The sequence below is a fragment of the Myxocyprinus asiaticus genome, chromosome 21 (assembly GCF_019703515.2).
Source record: "Myxocyprinus asiaticus isolate MX2 ecotype Aquarium Trade chromosome 21, UBuf_Myxa_2, whole genome shotgun sequence".
Lineage (NCBI taxonomy): Eukaryota > Metazoa > Chordata > Actinopteri > Cypriniformes > Catostomidae > Myxocyprinus > Myxocyprinus asiaticus.
The window spans coordinates 34,484,100-34,510,360 of record NC_059364.1 but is presented as its reverse complement, the minus strand read 5'-3'; the positions used below and the strand labels follow the sequence as shown (position 1 = coordinate 34,510,360).

Here is a 26,261-nt window from a genome sequence, read left to right as displayed (position 1 = left end):
CTCAAGATTTTTATACTCTAAGAAACATAATGTTTGAATAGATTAACAGGGTCCAAATGTGATTGAAGATCAATCCCCATACAAACAGATTGTGCTGGGTTGTCAAAGCTCAAGGATAAATGTGTTTTTTGGATGAATGCTTGAACAAAAGCTCTTGAGTTCATCCATTATTAAGCTCCAGACTTTAGCTTTTGTCTCAGTTGAAGACTTTTACTGGTTCATTTTTCAGGAAGACACTCTGTGCTTGTTCACTCTCTGCCTTTGAATTTGTGGATGTATAGCAGGATATAAAATTCATCTGAATTATAGCAGCGCATGTCATCCCATATTTGTAATTCATGCTGGGAGTTTTTGGGGGTTTGATCATCTATAGTTGCCTGAAACAACTGTTGGACAAAGTGTGTGCAGAGCAGGAAACAAACAAACACAAAAGATGCCCACGGCAAAGCGACATCTCTGACCTCTTGCATGAAGTCACGGAAGGGTTAATGCTATTGTTTTAAAATTTCTCCAACATGACTTTTGCCATATATGCCTCTGTGCACATTTTTGCATAATGTTTTTTTTTTTTTTTTTTTTTTTATTATACACAAAGTGGTAGTAGTCTGTTAATCTGTTAATTTTAGATGTATTTCTATGCCATGTTGACATCAACATGAAAATAAAAATGTCTTTACCCTGTTTACTAAACACTTGTTCCTGGTCTTATTATGCATTTTCCATCAGTACACGTTATTCTGAAGATTTTAATTTTTTTTATATACTTAAATACTAATTTTTTTAAATAAAATTTCATAACTTACTACTTCTGCCTCTGAAATGATGCTCCTTTTCAGGTGACGTCACAAATCCCTCTTACTTAGTCAGCACCAACCCTCTAACCATCCAGCTCCATTCTGGTATTTAGTGTCCACTTTTCACAATCCAATTCTTCAAGTCCCTTCCTGCATATTTCTGAGTGAAACAGGATATTTACAGTTGTGCTCAAAAGTTTGCATACCCTTGGAGAATTGGTAATAAATGTACCATTTTTAAAGAAAACATGAGAGTAGGCAAAACACATTTCTTTTATTTCTTATGTGATTCATATTCAACTGTAGGTTATGACAGAATGGCACAATCAAAAACAAAACATGGCAACAATGAAAAAAATGAAATGACCCCTGTTCAAAATCTGCATACCCTTAGTTCTTAATACTGTGTATTGCCCTCTTTAGCATCAGTGACAGCATGCAGTCTTTTGTAATAGTTGTCTATGCGGCCCCAAATTCTTGTAGGTGGTATAGCTGCCCATTCGTCTTGGCAAAATGCCTCCAGGTCATGCAAAGTCTTTGGTCGTCTTGCATGAACTGCACGTTTGAGATCTCTCCAGAGTGGCTCGATGATATTAAGGTCAGGAGACTGTGATGGCCACTCCAGAACCTTCACCTTTTTCTGCTGTAAGCACTGGAGGGTCAACTTGGCCTTGTGCTTAGGGTCATTGTCGTGCTGGAATGTCCAAGAGCGTCCCATGCGCAGCTTTCGTGCAGAAGAATGCAAATTGTCTGCCAGTATTTTTTGACAACATGCTGCATTCATCTTGCCATCAATTTTCACAAGATTCCCAAACATCAGTGAGCCACCACCATGCTTCACAGTGGGGATGGTATTCTTTTCACTATAGGCCTTGTTGACCCCTCTCCAAACATAGCGCTTATGGTTGTGACCATAAAGCTCTATTTTGATCTTGTCACTCCAAATTACCGTGTGCCAGAAACTGTGAGGCATGTCAAGGTGTTGTCGGGCATATTGTAACCGGGCTTTTTTGTGGCATTGGTGCAGTAAAGGCTTCTTTCTGGCAACTCGACCATGCAGCTCATTTTTGTTCAAGTATGGTCGTATTGTGCTCCTTGAAACAACTACACCGTCTTTTTCCAGAGCAGCCTGTATTTCTCCTGAGGTTACCTGTGGGTTTTTCTTTGTATCCTGAACAATTCTTCTGGCAGTTGTGGCTGAAATCTTTCTTGGTCTACCTGACCTTGGCTTGGTATCAAGAGATCCCTGAATTTTCCACTTCTTAATAAGTGATTGAACAGTACTGACTGGCATTTGTAAGGCTTTGGTAATCTTTTTATATCCTTTTCCATTTGTATAAAGTTCCATTACCTTGTTATGCAGCTCTTTTGACAGTACTTTTCTGTTCCCCATGGCTCAGTATCTAGCCTGCTCAGTGCATCCACGTGAGAGCTAACAAACTCATTGACTATTTATACACAGGCACTAATTGCAATTTAAAAAGCCACAGGTGTGGGAAATTAACATTTAATTGCCATTTAAACCTGTGTGTGTTACCTTGTGTGTCTGTAACAAGGCCAAACATTCAAGGGTATGTAAACTTTTGATCAGGGCCATTTGGGTGATTTCTGTTATCATTGTGATTTAAAAAGGAGTCAAACAACTATGTGATAATAAATGGCTTCATATGATCACTATCCTTAAATAAAAGACAGTTTTTTTTTTTGTTGTTTTTTTTTGCGTGATCAGTCATATTTTCAAAATCAATGCCCAAATGTCACTATTTCTGCCAGGGTATGCAGTCTTTTGAGCACAACTGTAACAAGAAAAAAGTTAGAATACAAAAAGTCAAATAGGTAGCGAACTGTGTTTCATATTGACTTTAAAGCAACAACCTAGCCTCCAGAATAATAATAATAATAATAAAAAACCCAGGCACAATGGATCATCACAGTACAGTATTCACAAAAATATACGATACAGTATTCTATAGAATTGCAGATGCTATGTGATGTTACGTTCTCATGCATGATTCTGCTTAAGGAGACTTGCCAACTGTACTACTAGGCTAATTACACTAAGAATCTGACCTATGCTAATTTTCATTGATTGAAACAGTGTTGTGGTAAGGACCAGTTAATGTACTACATTATAGCATTTCCTTTAGGCTTTTTTGGTTACGTCTGTTATTCTTTAAAGTCATTCAATCATCAATGCATTAATTAATTACAGCACCAGCTGTATTCATGTGAATGTATTCTAATCCAGTGGTTCTCTACTGGCGGGTCGCAACCCATTGTTCTGATAGAGACGAGGACAAACAATGCAGGGGGAAAAAAACATTGCTAAATTCAAACAAATTATTAAATAATAAACTATGCATGTTGCGATTATTTTATTTGATCTAGCCGTGGTTATTTGAAATAACCGCGATTATTGCGCACTTTAAATTCCAATCACAATTTAATGCTCAAATAAGGGACTTTTTTTTTCTCCCCTTTTTCTCCCCAATTTGGAATGCCCAATTCCCAATGCACTCTAAGTCCTCGTGGTGGCATAGTGACTCGCCTCAATCCAGGTGGCAGAGGACGAATCTCAGTTGCCTCCGCATCTGAGACCGTCAGTCCACGCATCTCATCACGTGGCTTGTTGGGCGCGTTACCACGGAGACCTAGCGCACGTGGAGGCTTCATGCCATCCACCGCGGCATCCACGCACAACTCACCACGCGCCCCACTGAGAGCAAACCACATTATAGCGACCACGAGGAGGTTACCCCATGTGACTGTACCGTCCCTAGCAGCTGGCCCAAATAAGGGAATTTTAAGCAAATATATAAACCTCATCAATGGCACGTTTGTTTGTCATTCAGTTGAACTCAGAGCAGCTCCTGTCCGGAAGAGTGCGTGAAGCGCTTCTCAAGTGCTCTGATGCTCGCGCCAAACTCTCCCAGAAATATAAACAAACAAATATAAACTTGTATAGTGAACGCAAAGAGCTCCGGCTTCACTTTAAATGATCATGTAATAGCAAATGTTCCTGGTCGTAACAGGTTCATAAACGCAGTGTTAATGAAACGCAGTGACACAGAGGAGGAGGCACACGCTTATTCTATTTCTGTGGAGTGATAAAATTATGAAACGAAATCTCAAAGGTTTTGCTTCATAAGAAATAAGGGCTTGTGGGTTTAATCCGACCATTAAAATAATGGGTGAACGTGAAGAAATTAGGACAGAAATATTTTACTATTGCATAATATAATAACATAATATAATATAATGAAAATATATAAACAATTATATTGTATGTTTAAAAAAATATATATAGTATAAAATGTGTTCCAAAAACAACAGTGTAAATGTAAAATTGACCAAAACTAAAGGTGACCAAAAAGAGACATATTTTAAGTATTTAGAAATACTTTGATATTTGATATATGATGAAATAAGTTTTTAAAGCCTTAAATGGAAATCAAATTTCCCTATTTTATTATTTGATTTATATGTTTGAAGTTAAATATGTAAAAATGACTTCTTAAGGTGCAACTTAAGAAATATGACAATTTATATAACATTTAATCGTGAAAGCCCTAAAACAGACAATCATTATAATCGCAATAATTTGTTTGACAATTAATCGTCTGCCAAATGTCATAATCGTGACAGCCCACTAATAAACACAACTAACCATAGTTAGAATAATCTTGCATTCATAGGATAGTATCAACTTTTTAAAGGCAGGAGAAATCACTTCCCATATTTATTGTTGTTTTTGTTGTCAAACTCTACAGTATTTTGCCGCAAATTCATCTGCCACTTTATAATATGGCTAATTCTTATATAATATGTTTTAGGTTTGATTTGAAGGACTTTTTTGGTACTTTTGTACGATAAGCTATTTTAGTACTGTTTTGGGTCGCCCCTTGGTCACCAGTTGAGAAACACTATTCTAATTCATCCCCTCATTGCATGATACCTTTTGTTCGTAGTACATTTGAAAGCCATGATTCATTTCAAAGATGTCCATTGAACCATTGAATTTAGCTGCTGAGGTTGCTCCTTAGAATGCAGAATTGTGTGTTGGCCAATGTAAGAAGAGAGCGAAGGAAGATCCAGCGGCTGTGATTTGCTTTGGCTGGGGTTTAGTGTGTGTGTGCTGGAAGCCTGTGATAATGAACCATGTTCTTGTCACCTCACACTCTGCTCATTAAGAGGAGGAGCCCTGCAGTGGAAGAGCTGCAAATATTCTCAAAGATTCAATTATCCCTTTCTCTTTTATTCATACTTGTTTGTATATTCAGAAGTTTTTGCACTCTGGAATACAACTTTTTTCCCTTAATTGACCCTTTGCTAAGCCCCGCCCACAAAATTTCTACGTGAACAGGATGGAGCCTAGTAAAAGGTCAATAAAAGTAAGTGTTATTGTGTTTTGTTGTATGTTGTCTTTTGTTCATAATTATCTATTTTTTTGTGATTCAAATCTCAAAGTTTTGGGGATTTATTTATATAAATGTTTAGGTGTGGTGCTGTATGGAGTTACAGTTTATTTATAAATTCGAAAAAAGTTACAGATCTCTCTATTTTCTAATATGCTGCCTTTCTGCCAGGGTTGAGCATTTTAAAGACCTGTAAACATCAGGGTTGAGTTACTAATGGTGTTTTCTCTCCTCTGCAGGGTCTACCTACAGCGTTCTCTCCACGATGCCATCAGACTCTGAGAGCAGCAGTTCCCTCAGCAGTGTCGGTATGTCAGAGTCGACACCTTGCAAGCATTGTCACCGGTTGATATGGAGTAGGGATCTTTGCTTAAGGACTGTTTATGACAAGTCTGATGTGTCTTGACACGAAAGTATTAAATATTTGCTAAAGTTAGATACATGGCCTGGTGGGTAGTGCACAGTGGTGCATAAGTTTGTGAATCGTAAGGAATTTTAAGATTCCGTTTCCGATTTCTCTTAACGATTCCAGTTCCTTAACGGTTCCAGTAATTCTTTTAGTACTTTTTTTAAAAGAATTAATTAGAAATGAGCAATTCTTTCTTTCTTTTTTTTTCTTTTCTCCCCAATTTGGCATGCCCAATTCCCAATGCGCTCTAAGTCCTCATGGTGGCGAAGTGACTCGCCTCAATCCGGGTGGCGGAGGACAAATCTCAGTTGCCTCCGCGTCTGAGACGTCAATCCATGCATCTTATCACGTGGCTTGTTGAGCGCATTACCATGGAGACGTAGCGCATGTGGAGCCCCACGCTATTCTCTGCAGCATCCACACACAACTCACCATGTACCACACATTATAGCGACCACTAGGAGGTTACCCCATGTGACTCTACCCTCCCTAGCAACCGGGCCAATTTGGTTGCTTAGGAGACCTGGCTGGAATCACTCAGCACACCCTGGATTCGAACTCATGACTCCAGCGGTGGTAGTTGCCGTCAATACTCGCTGAGCTACCCAGGCCCCCAGAAATGCCATTCTTATTGCATTTACTACCCTCTGCTGTCTGTTACCAAATAATGAGGTAATTTCATATTTGTACAGAGCAGATATAACAAATCAGAAATAAATTTAATACAGTTCTTGTAAAAGGTGTGTTTGCAGACTTTTTAGAGACATAAATACAATCCAATAATATATGTGATGGCACATTTCATTAATTCATTTATTATTTTATAAAATTCCACTTATTACAAAAAAACTTGTGTATCTTTAATTATACATTGTCATATGAACAACCAGTCAGTAACTGCACTGCTTGATTTAATAGAGACACAGGTCATCATTAAATAAACAGTAACAGTTCCAGAGAGTTTACACTGTGTTTTGTAGCCTTATGTTGTTCTTCAGACTTGTGAGACTTCAACAGTTCTTATTTAATTTCGAGTTGGACAAACTTGCACATCAGTGTAAGGGTTTGTTCACACTTGTAGTTCAGTTCTCTTGGTCCTCTTGGTCCAGACCAAAAAAGAAAATGATACATTTAGTCCTGGTTCGCTTAGCGTTCACACTGGCATTTTTAACACCGAACTTAAAGATACAAAACAAAGGCATCAGGAAAAGTCACAACCTGATTGGACAGCTTTTATGATGTATATTTTGCGACGGAACTTGCCAAACATCCAAAACAATGCTGGCTGCTGGGCGAAATGCGCTCGTTAGATTTATATATGTATATATGGTGGTATTTTTACCAGCTGAGAACAAACGAAGAGCTAAAAAAATGTGTAAAGGAGTCAAAACAGCGCCAGGAATTCCTCCGTTGCACACACAAACGAAGATATGCTGCAAGGACGGCTGACGGTGGTTCCGATGCCTGTACTGATCTGTAATGGGCAACATATCTCCTATGATGAGAAGAACCCGGTATGCTTGAGGTCAGCATTAGGCAAATGACTTCCTGTTTTTGGTCCGTTTAGACGTCTTTGGTCCATGTTGCGTTCGTATATCAATCGAACCGCACCAGAGTTTGTTTTGAAGCGGACCGAGACCCACTGTTCAGGCGGTCTCGGTCCACTTGTTTGGTGCACACCAAGGTTCGGATGGCAGTGTTCACACTTGTTCAAATGAACCGCACGAACAGAGCAATCACACCAGAGATCGTTTTAATCGAACCAAATCTGCCAAGTGTGAACACACCCTAAGGGTCAATGGGAATTGTTGGTGCCAGATGGGCTGGTTTGAGTATTTCTGTAACTGCTGATCTCCTGGGATTTTCATGCACAACAGTCTCTAGAATTTTTTGCCAAAAACAAAAAACATCCAGTGAGCAGCAGTTCTGTGGATGGAAATGCCTTGTTGATGAGAGAGGTCAACAGTGAATGGCCAAACTGGTTCGAACTGATAAAGTCTACGGTAACTCAGATAACCACTCTGTACAATTGTGGTGAGAAGAATATAATCTCAGAATCCTATTATATGAGTTGTTGCTGTTTTGCCGGCACGAGGGGATCCACACAATATTAGGCAGGTGGTTTTAATGTTGTGGCTGATCAGTGTATATGTGTCCATTCAACTTCTTTTACTTAAAGTATGTCACACCAATATGATTAAACAAATAATGGCAAGTCATTTTTAAGCTTTTCAAATACAGCTTATTTACATTATTAATGTATCTCCAGCATTAAGAACACAAAACATTTACTCATGAACATCCTTTGAATGTTTGATTCAGTACACGTTAAGCCCGGTAGTCAGCATTTGTGACAATGTTGATTACCTCAGAATATAATTGACTTGTTCCTTATTTAAATCATTGTGGTTACAGTAAGGCACGCACAATGGAAGTCAACGGTGCCTGTTAAAAAAACATTAAAACACACACGGTTTCAAAAGTATAGACACTAAATAACCCAGAATATTCCTCTTAATATGGCACTGACTGTTGTGCATGAAAATCCCAGGAGATCAGCAGTTACAGAAATACTCAAACCAGCCCATCTGGCACCAACAAACATCCATGCAGTTTTGCAGTGGTTACAGTTTGCAACCATTGTCCATCCAAATCAACGGGCACTAAAAGCAGAAAGAAAAACAAACTAACAGAGAAATTACAAGCTTTATTAAAAGCTTCATAGTGCAGAACATTTCAGTGGAGGTGGAAACAGAATCAGAACAACCATGTTCTTCCACTGTCTTCAAAGCAGACTGTCAAATTAGCTGACAATGTCTGAACACAATTAACAGGTAACTGTAAAATAAAATATATATTTTGAATCATTACCTCTGAATGCTGTCCTCCTATAGGATTCCAAATGTTGCTGCACAACTTGTCTTGCTGCTATATGGAAAGATGGATATTCACATGCTGATAAAGTTAAAAGAGAAAAAAATGAGAAAAACCCATGAAAGGTTTAAATCAAATTGCACTTACTGCATGTGTTAAACAACTGCATACAAACAAACACACACACAAAATGAAATAGAGGAGACCAGGACTAGATGTCACATGGGGATGTTGTCTACAGTACAGTTGCAATCAAAATTATTCAACCCCCGCCCCCAAGACAGTAAGGATTTACAAAGGTAAGTTTTTCTGATGACCCAGAATTTTTAAACCTTACATCTATATCAGTTGAGTGACACATTCAAAGTCATAGTGTGAATATATAACCTAATATTTATAAATAGCAGGATTTTTTAAAAATACAGCCATGTCATAATTATTCAACCCCTATTGCATGTAGCTGTTTCTTAAATATGTAAGGCTACACAAGTAATTGTTTTAAAACAAAATTAAGCCATCAATCTGCAATGGCATTTATTTAAGTTTTAAAGTTTAAGTTGAGTGTTGTTAGCATAAATGTATTTCTGTGAAAAAAATGCAATTAAAAATAAGCTGTCTCAAAAGCTAATAGAGGAGATTATTTCATTACACAAGAAAGGTCATGGCTAAAAGTACATTTCCAAGGCACTTCATTTTCCAATAGACAAAGTTGGCAGCACCATTCATAAATGTTTTAAATATGGTATAACAACCTTCTTGGGGTGTGGAAGAAAGCAAAACTTTGGAAATGTTGACTTAAATATTCAAGAAGTAATAGGAAAGAATTAGGAAAGACCTGTGGAGTCCTGGAAGAAGGTTTTATAGACGTATGACATTAAACTGAAAATGAGTTTTAGATCCATGGGTCAGCAGTACGTCTGGAGTAAGATGACAAGAACGACACCATCCCCACAGTCAAGCATGGAGGTGGGTCAGTCCTGTTATGGGGGTGTTTTGCGGCTGCAGGAAACGGCTGTCCTGACTATGTGACTGACACCATGGATTCTTTCAGGTATCAGGCCATTTTGGCATGAAAAATGTGATGACTTCAGTGTGTAAATTGAAGCTCATTGATCACTGGACTTTCCAGCAAGACAATAACACCAAGGATACATCCAAGTTGTCCAAAATCTGGTTCAGGGATAGGTCGTGGAATGTCCTTAAATGGCACTTTCAGTCCATCATTAAAATCCCATTGCAAACCTTTGTTGGGATTTCAAGGAAGCAGTGGCAGCACAGAAACCAAAGAATGTCAATGAGCTGGAAGCTTTTGCTCATGAGAAATGTATAAAAATTCTAATACAGCAGTGTCCGAAGCCTGAGAACACTTACCTGAAACATTTATTTGCTGTTATTAAGGATAAAGGATGCTCCACAAATGATTGACTTTGGGGGTTGAATATTTTTGACATGACATTTGTGGAGAGAATTAGTTGTTTTTTATTTTAAAATTTGGGTAAACTGAACTCTTTGTTCTCAAAATCACTTGTGTATTAAAAACTTACTTTGACTGTTTACTGAGGTTTTAGTTGATGTGTTTTAATTCACATCACCAGAATGTATTGCTGGTCAGGGGGGGTTGAATAATTTTTATTGCAACTGTATATCACAGTAACTAAGGGTTAGACAACTAACCGTCTTGCCTACTCACGCATATGGGAAAATGGCTCACGAAAACGAGAAACTCGATGCACGGTTTCACACGCGTGCTAGCAACCCCATGGATGCACATATACTTAGAAAACACTTGTGCGCTCACTCGATGGATGATCATATTCTTGTGAAATACATGGAGCATGCACATAGCCTATACTTAAGAAAAACATACTTGCATAGTATGTGCATGTAAAAAGTGATGGATGAAAATGAGAATAAAAGAAATTAGAAAAATTCCGTGCATACTTGAAACTTGATGGATGCGCACATATTTCTAAAATACTCATGCATATATGCAACTCAAAGGATGCCAATATAATTATAAAATACTCGATGGATGCACATATGCTACCTGTTAAATACTCAGGCTTACGTGTCAACACGGTGCATGCACATACCCTACACTTAAGAAAAACGTAGTTGCAGAGTCGATGAATGTACACATTAACTTTTCGTGCATATGTGAAAAGATGATGCACATTATTAAACACATGCAAACATAATGCATGGAAACACTCAAAAACAAGTGCAAACTTGTTGCTCTTATTTAATACTTCAACATGCAAACTCGATATACACGCTTATGAAACACTCTTGTTCAAAAGACAAATTCCAATATTTCATATAATTTATTTAAAGACAGCTTACCTGAAAAAGATTCTGCCGTCCTCACTGAGCTTCTCAAAATTGGCGTTCTTGATTGTTCTTGCTTATCACGTGGTTTGTAGTAAAATACGTTAAATTTAAGTAAGGTTTGCTTAATTTTAACTGACAGCTGACACCAGGGGCTAAAAATGAAATGTTTTTCATTTGAGTTCATTCTGAGCAAAAACTGGATTTTTTCGTTCCGGTTCAGAAGTTCTGCAGTCTCCTTTCCTAAAGGTTACCGGTTAAACAAAATAAAAGAACGGTTAATAATGTTTTTTATAATGACAGTACCCTGCACTAAGGGGTGGGTGAAATACCAATTGCAGTGTTGTCAGATCTCACATGAGAAACAAACAACCTGGTCTGGAAAAACAAGCCCAAAGTAAGCCACTTGCCTCACCAAAATAAGCAATACATTTTTTCCTGTGTGGTGGATTTATCAGCATAGAAATCATAAGCAATTAATTATCAGTTAAGTATAATTTTATTTACAGATCTACTTCTGAGTCAAAACCCGGTAGCATCAAATCTGTTTTAATTCGTCATTTCTAACAGTAATTCATAAGACTTGGAAACAACTGAGAAATGTACTTTTTACCTCTAATAATGTTTTCCTTGTACCTGGATTAGCTGTGCATGTATATGTATCATTCAGAGAATGCAACATCCACAATGGCCAAGTAGGCAAAGAAATGTGAAGCAGCAGTTTCCTTCAGGTTCAAAGCACATGAACGAAATTAACCGGTTATAACCAGTTACCAGCATTTAAAAATAAAGTTTTCACTCCGGAACAATTGAAAATCACTTTGTTCCGGTTTTCGGTTACGTTCTGCTAAAAATTACATTTGTTTTCGTTCCTTGAACCGTTTTTAGTCCCTGGTTGACACATCTCATAATTATACGTTCATTGTTTGCATCACTCTGAGTTCATGATATTTCTTAAAATGCATGAATGTGTGCACCACAAAAATTTAAGTAAAACAAAAATGTCGGAAATATGAAATTTTTTGAGAAAAAGCTATTTATCTCAATACATTGTTGTTGAGCCAACAAATCCTTTTTTTTTTTCAGTGTACACTATCCGTGGTACAGCAGTAAAAGATCCACCAATCAGGGAACCGTGGCCAAGCAAGCCTGCGAATAAAGCTCGGAAAAGACCACACACTTTCATGACCCACTCTGAGCGACGCATTAGAGTCTTTCTTCACCCTTAAACTGCTTATTTATCACTATATTTCTGAATAGTTTGCAATACACATAAAATGTTGTTTTTCTGTCTATAATCAACAACCTAAAAGTTTATCAATATTTTCATAGTTTTTTTTATCTGATTATGCAATTCGCATTGCTTCATGGGATTGTTTTTTGTGTCCTTGTAAAAGATAGTAAGGACACAGTGTTGTACCTTTGTCTTTTTATCTGATTTTCAAATACTTTTTTTGCTTCAAATCAAAGTTGATAGTGTTGTGATTCACCTTGGAACTGGTTGGTTTGGTTCATGGTTTAGAACTCTTATGAAGGATTTTTTGGAAAGTCAATGGGAAAATGAATGGAAATACTTCCGGAACAGACACTGTTGAAAAAGTGGGCGGGCACTGTTGCGATTTATTATAAACAACTGGAAAAGTCATGGAAAATCATAGGTCAAGAGATGGGGAAACCCAGCAAAGAAATAAATTCTATTAAAAAAGTATTCATGGCAAGGTCATGATGCTGTTTATTATGAAAGCTCATGTTAACCCTCTTCTAATAAATCCCTAGAAAGAAAATGAAATGACATCTTAACATTTTCCCTGCCCTGCTTTTATCTTTAATGGAGATAATCCTCTTTGTTGCTGTGTAAAACTGAAATCATTCTCTGAATATTTGCAGCAGATTGTCCGAGACCAAAAGATTATAGTGGAATTTTGGTTGCTGCTGATCCTAAAAGATCATCATTTACATAAAGTGCTAAGAATGTCTGCCATTGTGACCTCAAGCATTTTCACACATTTCACTGATTATTTATGCAGCTTTTGCTCCAGAATTTTTTTATATTACACTCAAGCTTTAAAGTCAAATTCATGTTAGGTCTTGGCCTGATTGTTGTAAAAGGACATTTTATTTGCTAAAAATGTTTTTAAAATGATAATTTTGCTAATGCACACACAGTTCTTCATCCTAAAAATGGTATGATTCCCAGATTATTATATAATGACCCCCAAAACGTATTTGAAGTCATTGCATTAGATAACACAATATCAAATCAAGAGGAATTTATTTTTAAAGATGGCACAAACATAGTTTTCAAGCTTCCCTCCAAAATAAATAAATAAATAATGCTTTACATTATTAAATAATAGATATACTGTCTAGTTGCGTAGTTCTGAGAAAAGATTTAGCATCATTTGCCATTTGGTTTGATATTCTATATTTTAAGTGTGGTTAAGTGTCAAAATACTATTTGGGCCCACTGCACTTTATTGTCTTTGACAATACCTGCATTATAACATTAGTAAAATGTCAATTCAAATTTGATATCTCCATCCGTGGTAATAGTGTTTGGAGTTTAGATTAAATGCATCTTGCCTATAGCCCTACATTACTGCTGGGCGAGCTTGCCTTTGCTCCGGTGACGTGCTCACTGTTGCAGGTACCAAAGCCTCATCACCTCCACCTGTGCTCAGTGACACCCAGCCGGCCAGCGAGAACCTGGAAACCATCCTGTTCCAGCTGAGACAAGTCACCAGGGAACGGGACGAGCTCCGCAAGCGCTTGGCGCTCGCCTCACCTGGCACAACTTTTGATGACTCCAGGTACCTTGGTTAAAAATATAGAGCTGTAAATGTGCACTAAGCAATTGTTCGCAATGTATGCAAGGTGTGTTGCTTGATCAGCCTTACAGGCTTAATATGTAAGGGTTAGTAGAGTAGTTAGGGGTAGTTAGAGATAGGGTCTTGTCAGGCACAAAGTGATGTTGTAGGGGTGGTTGTAGGGGAGCGGTTAAAAAACAATTTAAGGGGAAATGGTGACTTCAGCCAAAAAAAAAGTTGTTTCTGCTTTATTTTTCCTTAAAATAACAGATTAACATCCATATGTGGTTTGAAATCTGAATAAAATCAGATCTTTGGAAATGCATTTAATATGGTCAGATCTGATTTCAAGTAGTATATTGTGAAATTCATTGCACGACATGATTATCATGTCATACACAAAGCGCAATAGTGTACTGCTGTGCCTGAACTCAGCTGGCATTCACTTTGTAATGAATAATGAATGAGTGAACATGTGAGCGGTTTCAGATGCAACAGTTTGCATGAATGTGTAAATACAGTTATGCCTCCAATGCTTATGTTGTCTGATGTGCCTTATGAGTTTATTTGTCTTGATGGACATCTTGTGTCATGATGGATCCAATTTCATTACTTGCAAAATGACAGTGTGGACAGTCAGTCCTAAAGATTCGATTTGAAAGGCAAACCAGAATTTGGTGCAGCGAGAAGAAAGCCTGAGAAAAAGAGTGTGTTTTTAATGTTGACTTTAAAACATTAAACCCTCACTACATGGACTGACTGTAAAAGACATTTTCAAACGATTTTCAGTCATTTCATCACTGTTTGTAATGGCAAACAGTTTGAGTTTCAGATGCGGAAGTGTCTTTGTTATCCAAGTTAGCATTGAGCAGCTCTTGCAGACAGGGACACAGTGGTGATGTATTGCTCTTGTCTCCAAAAGGCCAAATTCCAAACCTTGTCATGACTACGAGCGTCTGAAAACGCAATGCATTAAGGCCATGGCCGACTTGCAGTCCCTGCAGAACCAGCACACCAAGACTCTGAAGAGATGCGAGGAGGCCGTGAAAGAAGCCGACTACTACCAGTGAGTACAGAAAATGCATAATCACTCGGCCTGTAGAACCATTCTGCACATTTCCACTGCATTAGGCTCTAGGCCAGAAAAATTGCTAAACCTGCTAAAAAATCTCGAACCAGGAACTGCTAGTGACGGAGGCCGGGGAGGTGGGATAATGGACCATTTTCACACTTCCGCATTTGCGAAGTGGAAGTCATCATAGTTGGGTAAACTATTGCGGTTATTGGGAAGAACAGTAATAACCAGTGCCACTACAGTGTTCCTATTTGCACAGATTCTAAAAGAAAATGTCCATGAACGTTGTGTTTCCATGAATTTCCAAAAGATGCAGAACATTGCACGATCTCAGTGGGTTCAGGCGGTTAAACGTGAAGATAACTTCGTTATTAAACGAGGAAGCACTTTTGTCTGTGGACAGTATTTTCAAGATGAGGACTTAAAGCAGTTGCTCACAGGTGGAATTGTGAAACACTTTGAAATCTGCGCTGTGCCGTCATGGTTTCATTGGAATGATTACACATCACAACCGACACGAGAGTGTGTGTTTGACAGAGTTATAAGTCGGATGAAGCAGGATATGGGTCTCTCCACTCCTTATCCTGTGCCCTTTTTTGCAGTTTATGGCGACAGATTTGTAGATCGTTCCTTTAATACATAAATATGTGCCTGCTGATTTAACGCACAACCTCTCAATAATAACTTATTTTATCAACTCACCTTTGTATTCGTGCAGATAACCCTCGAAAAACAACTTGTAATCTTTGTTGAGTTTAGATTTAACCGTTGATGGACGATGCAGTCAACGTCTCCAAATGTAAATGCAGGCAGAACTTTTAGGGACTCTGAAAACACATACACCTCGGCATTGGCCATAGTTGCATTTACCCAAGTATGACGACTTCTGCGTCGCAAACGCAGAAGTGTGAAAAGGGTCCATGTCTGCGCCAATTAAAATGTTCAGAACAACCACCAACTCTGACAAGACAAATGCAAAACAAAGCTAGATAACAACATAAAACTAGATCTCTCTCTTTATATTCAACAAATCTGTCTACAGTGGAAACAGCCAACCCAGCCTCAAGAGAAGTCCCTGCAGAATCGTATCGTATGAAAAATCGTATGAAATCGTACAAGTTCGTTCGTATGAATATGTACGAATTCTAGATGTGCAAATCCCTGGATGTGTAATGCGAAAATAAGCGAAAGTTCTGCATGCTTATTAATGTGTACATGGAGTAGAGTCTGTAAGGATGATTTGAAGTGTAAAGAGTTTGTTTTGTATGACGGAAGAAAGTAATTGTCGCGTTTAAGAAGGAGACTAGGGAGAGTCACCTGATTAGCTGTTGCAAAAGTCGTACGAATTCGTATGACCCAACTTGTACGATTTCAAATGATTTAGTCAACTCGTAGCCAACGAATCTGTATGATTTCTCTGTGAGAGTGTGTTGAAACAGCCGATGTGGTCCATGTTCAGTTGACCAATTTACCCAATCCTATGTTGCGCTGCACAGCAGCTGCAGACAATTTATTTTCCCTATCTGTCTGAAGTAAAATCATTTTATCATATTTGTGAAATGATTGTGTTATACACCGATCAGCCACAACATTAAAACCACCTGCCTAATATTGTGTAGGTCCCCCTCGTGCCACCAAAACAGCACCAACCCTCATCTCAGAATAGCATTCTGAGATGCTATTCTTCTCACCACAATTGTACAGAGTGGTTATCCGAGTTATCGTAGACTTTGTCAGTTCGAACCAGTCTGGCCATTCTCTGTAGACCTCTCTCATCATCAAGGCATTTCCTTCCGCAGAACTGCCGCTCACTGGATTATTATTTTTTTTGGCACCATTCTGAGTAAATTCTAGAGACTGTTGTGGCTGATCGGTGTATATATATTAAGTAACTGCTGATTGTTGCATCAAAAGCAGCTTGTGATGGTAAAAAGATGCTGAATCAGATTACTCTGGACGATTTATACGTTCTCAAAGCTAGAAGAACACAGGCCGGTTGTGAGAGAGATTCGCAGGACACCTGGCCAAGCACAGGCTCCATTGCCAGCACCATTTCAGTGGGAAAGGCTTATGTTGCTGTGCCTCTGTGTTTCTCTCAGACAGAGATGCTTGATGCTAAAAGCCATCTGCTGCTGGTGTAGCACAGTTTTTAATTAGCACTTGCATCATCTGCAGGCTTATTATGACTTTATTAAATGTCTGAAGAGTAGAGATGGGCACTTTATTTTCCAGATGATTTAATGTTGTAGTTTGTATGTGCCTTATGCGTTTTTGGAGTTTAGCTTTTATTTAAAAGGAAGCAAAGAGTCCACAAACTTAGCATGAATTCATTTGCTTTCCTTTAATGTTTTACGATAAACAACCTTAGGGGAAAAACAGTCAAAGAAATTATGAAGAATCTCCTCTGTCATATCTAAATAATTTAAATGATATTGGTTTAATGTAGCCTCGTTATCTAAACCAGATGGCAATATGTAAGAAAGTGTACACAAGGAAGTTTGTTCTGCTCTGTTTTCTCTGACTCATCCATGTTTGGCAATGTGCTGTCATCCACACACCAACATTAAAGAGTCCCTCCATACACAGATGTGCAGTAGCTGTAATCTGATTATACTGTAAGGACACATATCTGCTGGGCACTAACATCTACACAGAGATGGAAGTCTGAGTTGACAAGGGATTAATCCAGTATTCTGAATTCTCTCCACAGCGTGTGATTATAGCACACACACAAATAAAACCATTCTAGGCCATGCCGCTTACATGTTACTGGGGATGTACAATATATTGACTATATTGTTTATCGTCCAATATTAACCATTTTAAAATTATTGGTATTGGGTGATATTGGATAGTAATTGGCCATTGTCACAATTCGTTATGGGTTTGCCTTCTATGAAAAACATACATCCAATGCTGCCTTAGAATTTGACCTAAACAAGGTATCTTCGAAGGCAACAATCATGCTGCCTACCTTTTTGAAAAGCTTTATGTGGGGTGTGCCTATGCTGCCTTAAAATGATGCCTCCCTAGGCAGTTCACAAGGTTTTGAAACAGAGCTACTGTTTAGTGTCTAATATGGAGCTAACGATCTTGGTAGGTTTTATAAATTGTTTATACAAGAGTTTCGTGTGTAACACCCATAAAAGTAGAACATTTCCCAGACCGTACAAGTGCAGTGAGATACTGACTCTCATGGGGCGTAATAATGTTGCGTAATATGTAAAGAAGTTAATTTGTGTTTGTTCTGGGTGTTTTTATTTTAGCATGCAGCACAGCCGTCTTCTGAGCGATCAGTCTCCACTAAAGGAGGAAATGGAGGTTCTGAAGAGAGATAACGCCAAGCTGATTCGGGAACACAACCATCTGAAGCAGACATGTGAAGAGCTCAGGAGGCTTCACTCTGAAGATCAAAGAGAGGTGGCTGACATGAGATTACAGCAACAACAGGTACTGGTGTTACATTGCAGGGACACTTAGGCTTGTTTTACAACGCACACATTTTTTTAGATTCTACTTAGAGTATTTCTTTTAATAATGGCTATAATTCATAAATTGTTTAGTGTGTGTGTGTGTGTGTGTGTGTGTGTAGCTTGCATCAAGCCTGGTGTCTTTTCTTTTGTATAAAGAATAAGTAGTTCGCTCATAAAAGCCTATATAGGAAAATATATTTTGGGATTGAAAATAGGCTCATTGGCGAAACTTCTGCTTTGCAGTTTGGCGCTGCTTACACACGCAGTGTGAATACTGTAACCTGTTAATATGGGTGCCAAAATAAATAATGTTTGCAGTGTGAAACAAGCCTAATGGTACAGTTACTAGCCAAAATGTGACTGTGGTTGGCCATTCCAGCATGGATCCCTAAAATCAGAGTTTTTTTGGAGAGCTCCTGGGACAGATAATTAAATTACAGATTTTGTTCTCCCCCCAGCACAGACTGTTATGAGATTAGTGTGTCTGTTGCATTATGAAAAGTAGTGTTAATGTTGTAAATCCCATGGCTGGCCAACCGTTGAGCATTCTGTAACATACAGCTAGCCTAACCAAATCTAACCTGACCTTGACATAAATGGGAAGCCAAGGGAGAGGAGATTATTCAGTCAGATATGACTATGTCAACACACTGCCTGCTCTCTGCAGCGACTATAAAGGAACAAGCGTTTTCCTGTCTGATTGATTTATCAGCTTTCCTTCCGGATTAAACCCCTGAACAAAATGGGTTTAGCTCTTCTGAGTGCTCTTTATTTTGTTGCAAAGAAGTCGAATCGGTCGTGGCACAGCGTCTGGACTGTAGCTTTGCAGAACAGGACTTAAAGGGATAGTTCTTTCAAAAATGAAAATTCTGTCATTTACCTTATAACTGACTTTCTTCCATGGAACAGAACTTTTCTGATGTTATGCAGAATGTTAGCCTCAGTCCCCATTCACTTCTAGTGTAAAGAAACAAGATGCAAGGAAAGTGAATGGTGATGACTAAGACTAACAGTTTGCCTAAAATCTGCATTTTTGTTCAACAGAAGAAAGAAAGGGTAAGTAAATGCGGACAGGATTTTTTAGAGAACTATCTCTTTAAAGCCATTATATAAAACTTATTTTTTACTAAATATGGGTTAAAACTACATATTGCATTGCAGCATGCACTCTAAAATGTATCATAACTGCAATTTCGTCTGATACAGATTTACAATTTAAACCTCCCATCAAGGTCACTGCATATGAAAACCTTGCTCACAGTTTTGGATCCAATTTAGTAATCTTCTAAGTATTTGACCTGTAATTCCCTCAATTCTTCGCATGTTTACTGGTTAGAAAAATGGCCATTCACAAAATGTGGCCAAATGTTTGTGGACACCCTGTTCTAATTTACGGTTTGGCTAGGCCCTTTAATTCAGTGAAGACATATTTTAGTGCTACTTTATTTAATGACATTCTAGAGAACTGTGGGCTTCCACACAAGTAAATGTTAAAAATACACATATTTGTGGGTTGTTTGGGTGTCCGCAAACTTGGGTTGTGGCCACCCAAACAACACAAAGATGTGCTTTTTCAGCATTTAATTTTGTGCACATTTTTTGAAAGTTATTGAAAGTATGAGATTTATGCTTGGTCACAATTGTAAACGGTGGCAAACTACATAGTGAAATTTAGCTCAGTTGCTCAATAGGACCAAGGACAATAAAGTAACAATTTAATATTATTTTACTAACAGGTAATTGTGGGGGAATAGGAAATGATAAACCAAGAATAGAGGCATATTTCTCTTTAATTTGACTTTGTTTTCTTGATCATAACAATACTTAAAAATATGCAATTTTATAGTGGAACTCAATGAGTTACCTATTCAAAAATGAGGCTCTGTTTTCCCACTAGTCCCAATTGTGGACCGCTTACATTTTTACTTGTCCTGTGAGCATGATCTTAATAATAAATTAAGAACAGACCCTTTAAACATTATATGTAGAAAATATGGTTGTTGTAAGTGTATTATGACAGGTTTTACTTCCTTTTTTTGGTGCTTTGACACAGACACCACCTCTCAGAGAGACACAGTGGAATTAAATGACTTTGGTCATGTGACTATTTGTACCACTTATAGAAAAATGTTCACATTAAATCAAGACAGTCTGCACTTTTTTTTTTCTCTCTCCCCCTTTTCTCCCCAATTTGGAATGCCCAATTCCCAATGTGCTCTAAGTCCTCGTGGTGACGTAGTGCCTCAATCCGGGTGGTGGAGGACGAATCTCAGTTGCCTCCGCATCTGAGACTATCAATCCGCGCATTTTATCACGTGGCTTGTTGAGCATGTTACCGTGGAGACATAGCGCGTGTGGAGGCTTCACGCCATCCACCGTGGCATCCACACACAACTCATCACGCGCCCCACCGAGAGCGAGAACCACACATTATAGCGACCACTAGGAGGTTACCCCATGTGACTCTACCCTCCCTAGCAACCGGGCCAATTTGGTTGCTTCGGAGACCTGGCTGGAGTCACTCAGCACACCCTGGGATTCGAACTCGTGACTCCAGAGGTGGTAGTCAGCGTCTTTAACAGTTTGCAATTTAACCCATTGTTTACAATTGAGATCGAAATTGTTTTTGAAATTTGATGGGTCTAAAAAGAGCTGATGTAAAATACATCAGCTCTTTTTAGACCCATCAAATTTCAAAAACAATTTCGATCTCAATTGTAAACAATGGGATTAAATGGGCTAAAATTTATACCTTCTAGCTTACAATCCCTCTAGTCCCATAAACATGCATTTTGAGGTATATGAAAGAGTTACATTGAGGTGCAGGAATATTCTGTGAACATGAAACTTGGGTCTGTTAGGGTTAAAGGGGTTTTGACCTGTCCGCAGTGCTTGCAATGTCCTGCTGCCCACAGGCTGTGTCCTGCTGCCCACAAAATGTACACCGCTGGCTTTGAAATGGTCTGCCTGGAAGGGCAAGAGCATGCTGACTGATGGAAAATGACAGAGCTAGTCAATACTCTTAAGCACTGATTACATGGCCTAGGGAAGTGTTAGATACAGATGCCAGTCATTCAGCATATAGAAACAAACTGAGACTTTAAGTTGATCTATGACCTCTGTTGTGTGGGCTTAAGCAGGGAATTGACTTTGATTATATAGGTCAACAATTCTGCGGAAACAGTGACGCAGTATTGCATTTTTGTGTTTGTTTTTTTGTGACTAAGTACAGTGACAGTATTTTGAAGACAAGAACAGTAGATGTTTTTTAGACTCTTGATCACCCTCTGGTGTTTGAATAAAAAAATTCAAAGCTTTCAAAAAGCTTTGATTGGATGTGCCTCCTTTGAAACTGTAAAATAAAATATAGTTGCACCTTTGACCACACACAATTTGAATTCTCCATTAATGCATAATTATATCTTTTATATTTTGCAACCTTTTGATGATCCGCTATATATAGCTTAATATTTGTATTTACTCTAAAATAATTGTTATTTATTTTTGTATAATATTTTTTTTCATGCATTATTTCATGCATCAACAACTGTTGTTGATTCGAAATGTTTATTGTAAAATACTGTAAAAATCAGGAACTTAACTAATGACATTTTCTTAAGAAAACAAAGGCTAAGCTCATGGATTTACATTGTGATATTCAGTTTGTTGCTTAATTTTATTTCAGCAGCAAAATCATTACATATACTGTATATTGTTAATATTCTGTATATTGCTTAACCCTTCCTACAGTTAGGCTAATGAGCTATATAACTTTGTGGAAGAATTGTTTATTGAGAATATTATTGTTACCGGTAATACATTATATATTTGTTGAACTTTTGTGTCTTTAATTATAGTTTAAAAAGGAAGAAGCAATAAGCCACTCAAGTCTGTGCGTTACTGTGATTTTACCACAGTTAAGGGGATTTTGAGCTCTTTGCTTTGTATCAGCACCCCTTATCTGTGGTGAAGTCACTCTAACGTATGGCCTCTTGTGGCGTATTGCTTCATGAGATCACACGTGAACAGAATCAGGTTGATGAAAGCTGTTTTGATGCAGGTAATCAGGGAGAATGGCTCATCCGAGGTTTTGAACAAGCTCTACGACACAGCGATGGACAAGCTGGAGGGGGTGAAGAAGGAATATGATGCTTTGAATAAACGGTACAGTGAGAAGGTGGCCAGCCATAACACAGATCTGAGTCGACTGGAGCAGGTGGAGGAGGAGAACAGACGCTTGCAGAAGCAAATCGACGCTCTGCTGAAACAGCGTGACATGGCCATCCAGTACCAACAGCAATGGACCACATCTATGAGACGGTGAGAACAGCATCATTTGTGTTTAGAGATGGAAATCATAAGTAATGAAGTCTTAAAGGGATAGTTCACCCAAAAATGAAAATGTTCTTATCATTTACTCACCCTAATGCCATCCCAGATGTGTATGACTTTCTTCCGCTGAACACAAACGCAGATTTTTTATAAGTATATTTCAGCTCTGTAGGTCCATACAATGCAAGTGAATGGTGACCAGAACTTTGAAGGTCCAGAAAGCATATATAGGCAGCATAAAAGTAATCAATATGACTCCAGTGGCTAAATGCATGTCTTCAGAAGCGATATGATAGGAATGGGTGAGAAACAGATCAATATTTAAGGCCCTTTTTTACTCTAAATCTATATTTTCACTTTGACATTCTTCTTTTCTTTTTGGCGATTCACATTCTTCGTGCATATCACCACCAACTGGGCAGAGAGGAGAATTTATAGTGAATAATATAAATAATATATAGTTTTCTTCCTAATTGTGAGTCATATTTTATTCTTCTTAATGCATTCAGTTCTTTTTAAGGAAATTAAATGAAATGATAGGCTCAACAGTTTGGTTCTGCGATTCCTATGGACTACACATAGTAAAATATGCGCATGAAGGATACAGAGATAGATTTATCTATCTCTCGTGTCGCTTGCACAGAAAACACAGTTTTTAACATTTCTCAAACAGTATCGTAATGCAAGTGTAAACAAGTCAGTGGAAATCTGAAATTATTATAGATAACAACTTTCTTACCTTACATATATGTAATGCTGCTTTTCCTGCTGTTTGAACCAGTATCTGATATGGGCTACATTTAAAATGTCACGTGAACAACCTTACAAAAAATCTGATTTGGGTCACATTCAGCTGCAGTGTAAATGTAGCACTTGATCCCCAACTGAGTCGTCGCTTTTGAAGAAGGTACCCCCCTTTTCAATCCTTAGGGCTGTATGGAACGGTAGACCTTCCGTCATGTATTTTATGTTGGACTCATACATTGTTTATATCCTTCATACAGTATAAAGTGGATAATTCTAGTCCTGGATGCTGTGTCAATACAGTAACAGTAGTAACTGCACTGACCACACCCCCTGTTGTCCATTGGCTGTACAAACAGTTAGCCCTGCCCCAAACTCAAGCCAACAGTCGAGCAAATGTTGCTCTGTCAGGATGGTTGGGCTTGCTTATAGTTGCCTGTTAAGCTGGGATAGAAGAAAGTATTTTACCATTGACAAAATGACACCCCTTTAAACAGCTTGATTGCATGAGCTACAATCTATCAGGAAATGTTTTTTTACCAGTTACGCTTCATTTAATCAGTGAAAATTGCCATTCGACCTCACAAAAACTACTAATATAAAGCTTTATTTCCTGCTCTATCAGGTTTGACTCAGTACAGCAGGAGCTGAATAAGGCCTCGGCCCAGAACAAGGAGCTGCAGAGAGAGATGGAGAGACTCCAGTCAGAGGTGACACGCTACAAGAACTTCCAGCTGAAGGCAGTGAAGGATGCAGAGAAGTACAAGGAGGAGCGAGATTCAGTGTTTAATGAGTACAAGTTGATCATGAGCGAGAGGGATCAGGTCATTAAAGAGGTGGACAAGCTGCAGACGGAGCTAGAAGCTGCGGAGACCCGACTCAAAAACACCTCCTCAGACAGGGTGGTGGCCAGTGAAGAGCTGGAAGCACTTAGACAGGTAACATCTCCATGATAACAGATATCATAATTGCTCTGAACTTTTATAGTAAGTTGTCAGTTAGGAGATGGTTTTATCCAAAGCTACTGTTCCTCTGGAGCAATATGCCCAAAAATGGAAATCAGTACCATGAAAAAGTGGTAGCTCGGCAACCTTGCGGGGCAATCACCTTAAGCAAGGCACTTAAAGGGATAGTTTGCTCAACTGTCATCATTTACTCACCCATGTTGTTTCAAACCGGTATGACTTTCTGTCATGGAACACAATTCACTTTTATTGTGTGAAAAAAAAAAAAAAAAAAAAAAAAGTTGCAATGGAAGTGAATGGTGACCAAATTTAAGCACTGATTGGTTCATTTATGATAAATTGCTTGTGTCACTTTAAATAAAAGCATCTGCTAAATGCCAATGTACAGTATTCAAAAAATAAGAACGGGACTAGTTTTTTAATATGCGAATATGCAAAAATTAGAGCTTTATTCTATAAACCCTCTCTTCTTTGCTAGGTTCTAGACAGCCTCTGTGTAACACGCTGTTTTGAAAAAGCACTTCAAATCAATAGTGTATAGTGATACTCGCTGTCTCTGACGTTGGTGTGTTTTTGTAGGAGCTAAATTCCTCGCTGGTGGATCGAGACCGTGCCATCTGTGAGAGAAACGAGCTGCTGGAAAAATACTGCCATGAAGTGAAGGACAAAGCGGAGGCCCAGAAAGAGCTGAGTCAGGCCTGTAAAGACATCGAGACCGTGCGGGAGGAGAGAGATGTTGCCAGGAAAGAGAGAACTGAAGCCATTATCCAGAGAGACCAGTTACTGCGGGAATACTATCAGGCCAGACAGGTGCTTGCAGACTGGGGTTCCACATATGGTCTTGCTGAGTCACATGGACATTTTATTAAGAACATATTTAAAATTCTGAGCTACAGGGATGTTAAAAAGTATTTGTTTATGTGTACATTACATAATAAATTGTTTAAAAAATTCAAACAAAATCAAACATAAAACAAAGGCAATCTGAGTAAACACAAAATACAGTTTTTAAATGATAATCTTATTTATTGACTTGAACCCGACTGAGATGCTATGGCAGGACCTTGAACGGGTAGTTCATGCGCAAAAACCCTCAAATGTGGCTGAACTAAAGCAGTTCTGCACAGAAGAGTGGGCCAAAATTCCACCCCAGCGTTGTGAAAGATTGATCTCCAGTTATCGGAAGCATTTGCTTGCAGTTGTTGCTGCTAAAGGTGTTACAAACAGCTATTAAGTTTAAGGGGGCAGTTTTTCACATGGGTGATAAAGGTTGTTGGATAACTTTTTCTTAGATAAAAAAAATATATATATATTTGAAAATTGTATTTTTTTGTTACTCAGGTTGCCTTTGTTTTATGTTATACACTATATTGCCAAAAGTATTCGCTCACCCATCCAAATAATTGAATTCAGGTGTTCCAATCACTTCCATGGCCACAGGTGTATAAAATGAAGCACCTAGGCATGCAGACTGCTTCTACAAACATTTGTGAAAGAATGGGCCGCTCTCAGGAGCTCAGTGAATTCCAGCGTGGTACTGTGACAGGATGCAAGTCCAGTTGTGAAATTTCCTCGCTACTAAATATTCCACAGTCAACTGTCAGTGGTATTATAACAAAGTGGAAGCGATTGGGAATGACAGCAACTCAGCCACGAAGTGGCAGGCCACGTAAAATGACAGAGCGGGGTCAGCGGATGCTGAGGCGCATAGTGCGCAGAGGTCGCCAACTTTCTGCGGAGTCAATCGCTACAGACCTCCAAAATTCATGTGGCCTTCAGATTAGCTCAAGAACAGTGCGTAGAGAGCTTCATGGAATGGGTTTCCTTGGCCGAGCAGCTGCATCCAAGCCATACATCACCAAATGCAATGCAAAGCGTCGGATGCAGTGGTGTAAAGCACGCCACCACTGGACTCTAGAGCAGTGGAGACGCGTTCTCTGGAGTGACGAATCACGCTTCTCCATCTGGCAATCTGGTGGACGGGTCTGGGTTTGGCGGTTGCCAGGAGAACGGTACTTGTCTGACTGCATTGTGCCAACTGTGAA

At 38.6% G+C, this 26,261-nt stretch overlaps 1 protein-coding gene across 5 annotated transcripts in view; it reads left to right on the top strand.

Annotated features, from left to right (window-relative positions):
• The window catches only part of LOC127412086 (disks large homolog 5-like), a 110,243-nt gene that overhangs the window by 31,138 nt on the left and 52,844 nt on the right, over positions 1–26,261 (top strand). For 2 of the 5 annotated variants that reach the window (XM_051648138.1, XM_051648136.1), the window contains exons 2-8: positions 5,449–5,517; positions 13,468–13,630; positions 14,550–14,693; positions 17,969–18,152; positions 22,236–22,495; positions 23,877–24,189; positions 24,796–25,026. In XM_051648138.1, coding sequence (XP_051504098.1) covers positions 5,449–5,517; positions 13,468–13,630; positions 14,550–14,693; positions 17,969–18,152; positions 22,236–22,495; positions 23,877–24,189; positions 24,796–25,026 — 1,364 coding nt within the window. Of the gene's footprint in view, positions 1–5,448; positions 5,518–13,467; positions 13,631–14,549; positions 14,694–17,968; positions 18,153–22,235; positions 22,496–23,876; positions 24,190–24,795; positions 25,027–26,261 lie in introns of those variants that run through there. The other 3 variants (XM_051648137.1, XM_051648139.1, XM_051648140.1) reach the window with 3 other exon arrangements.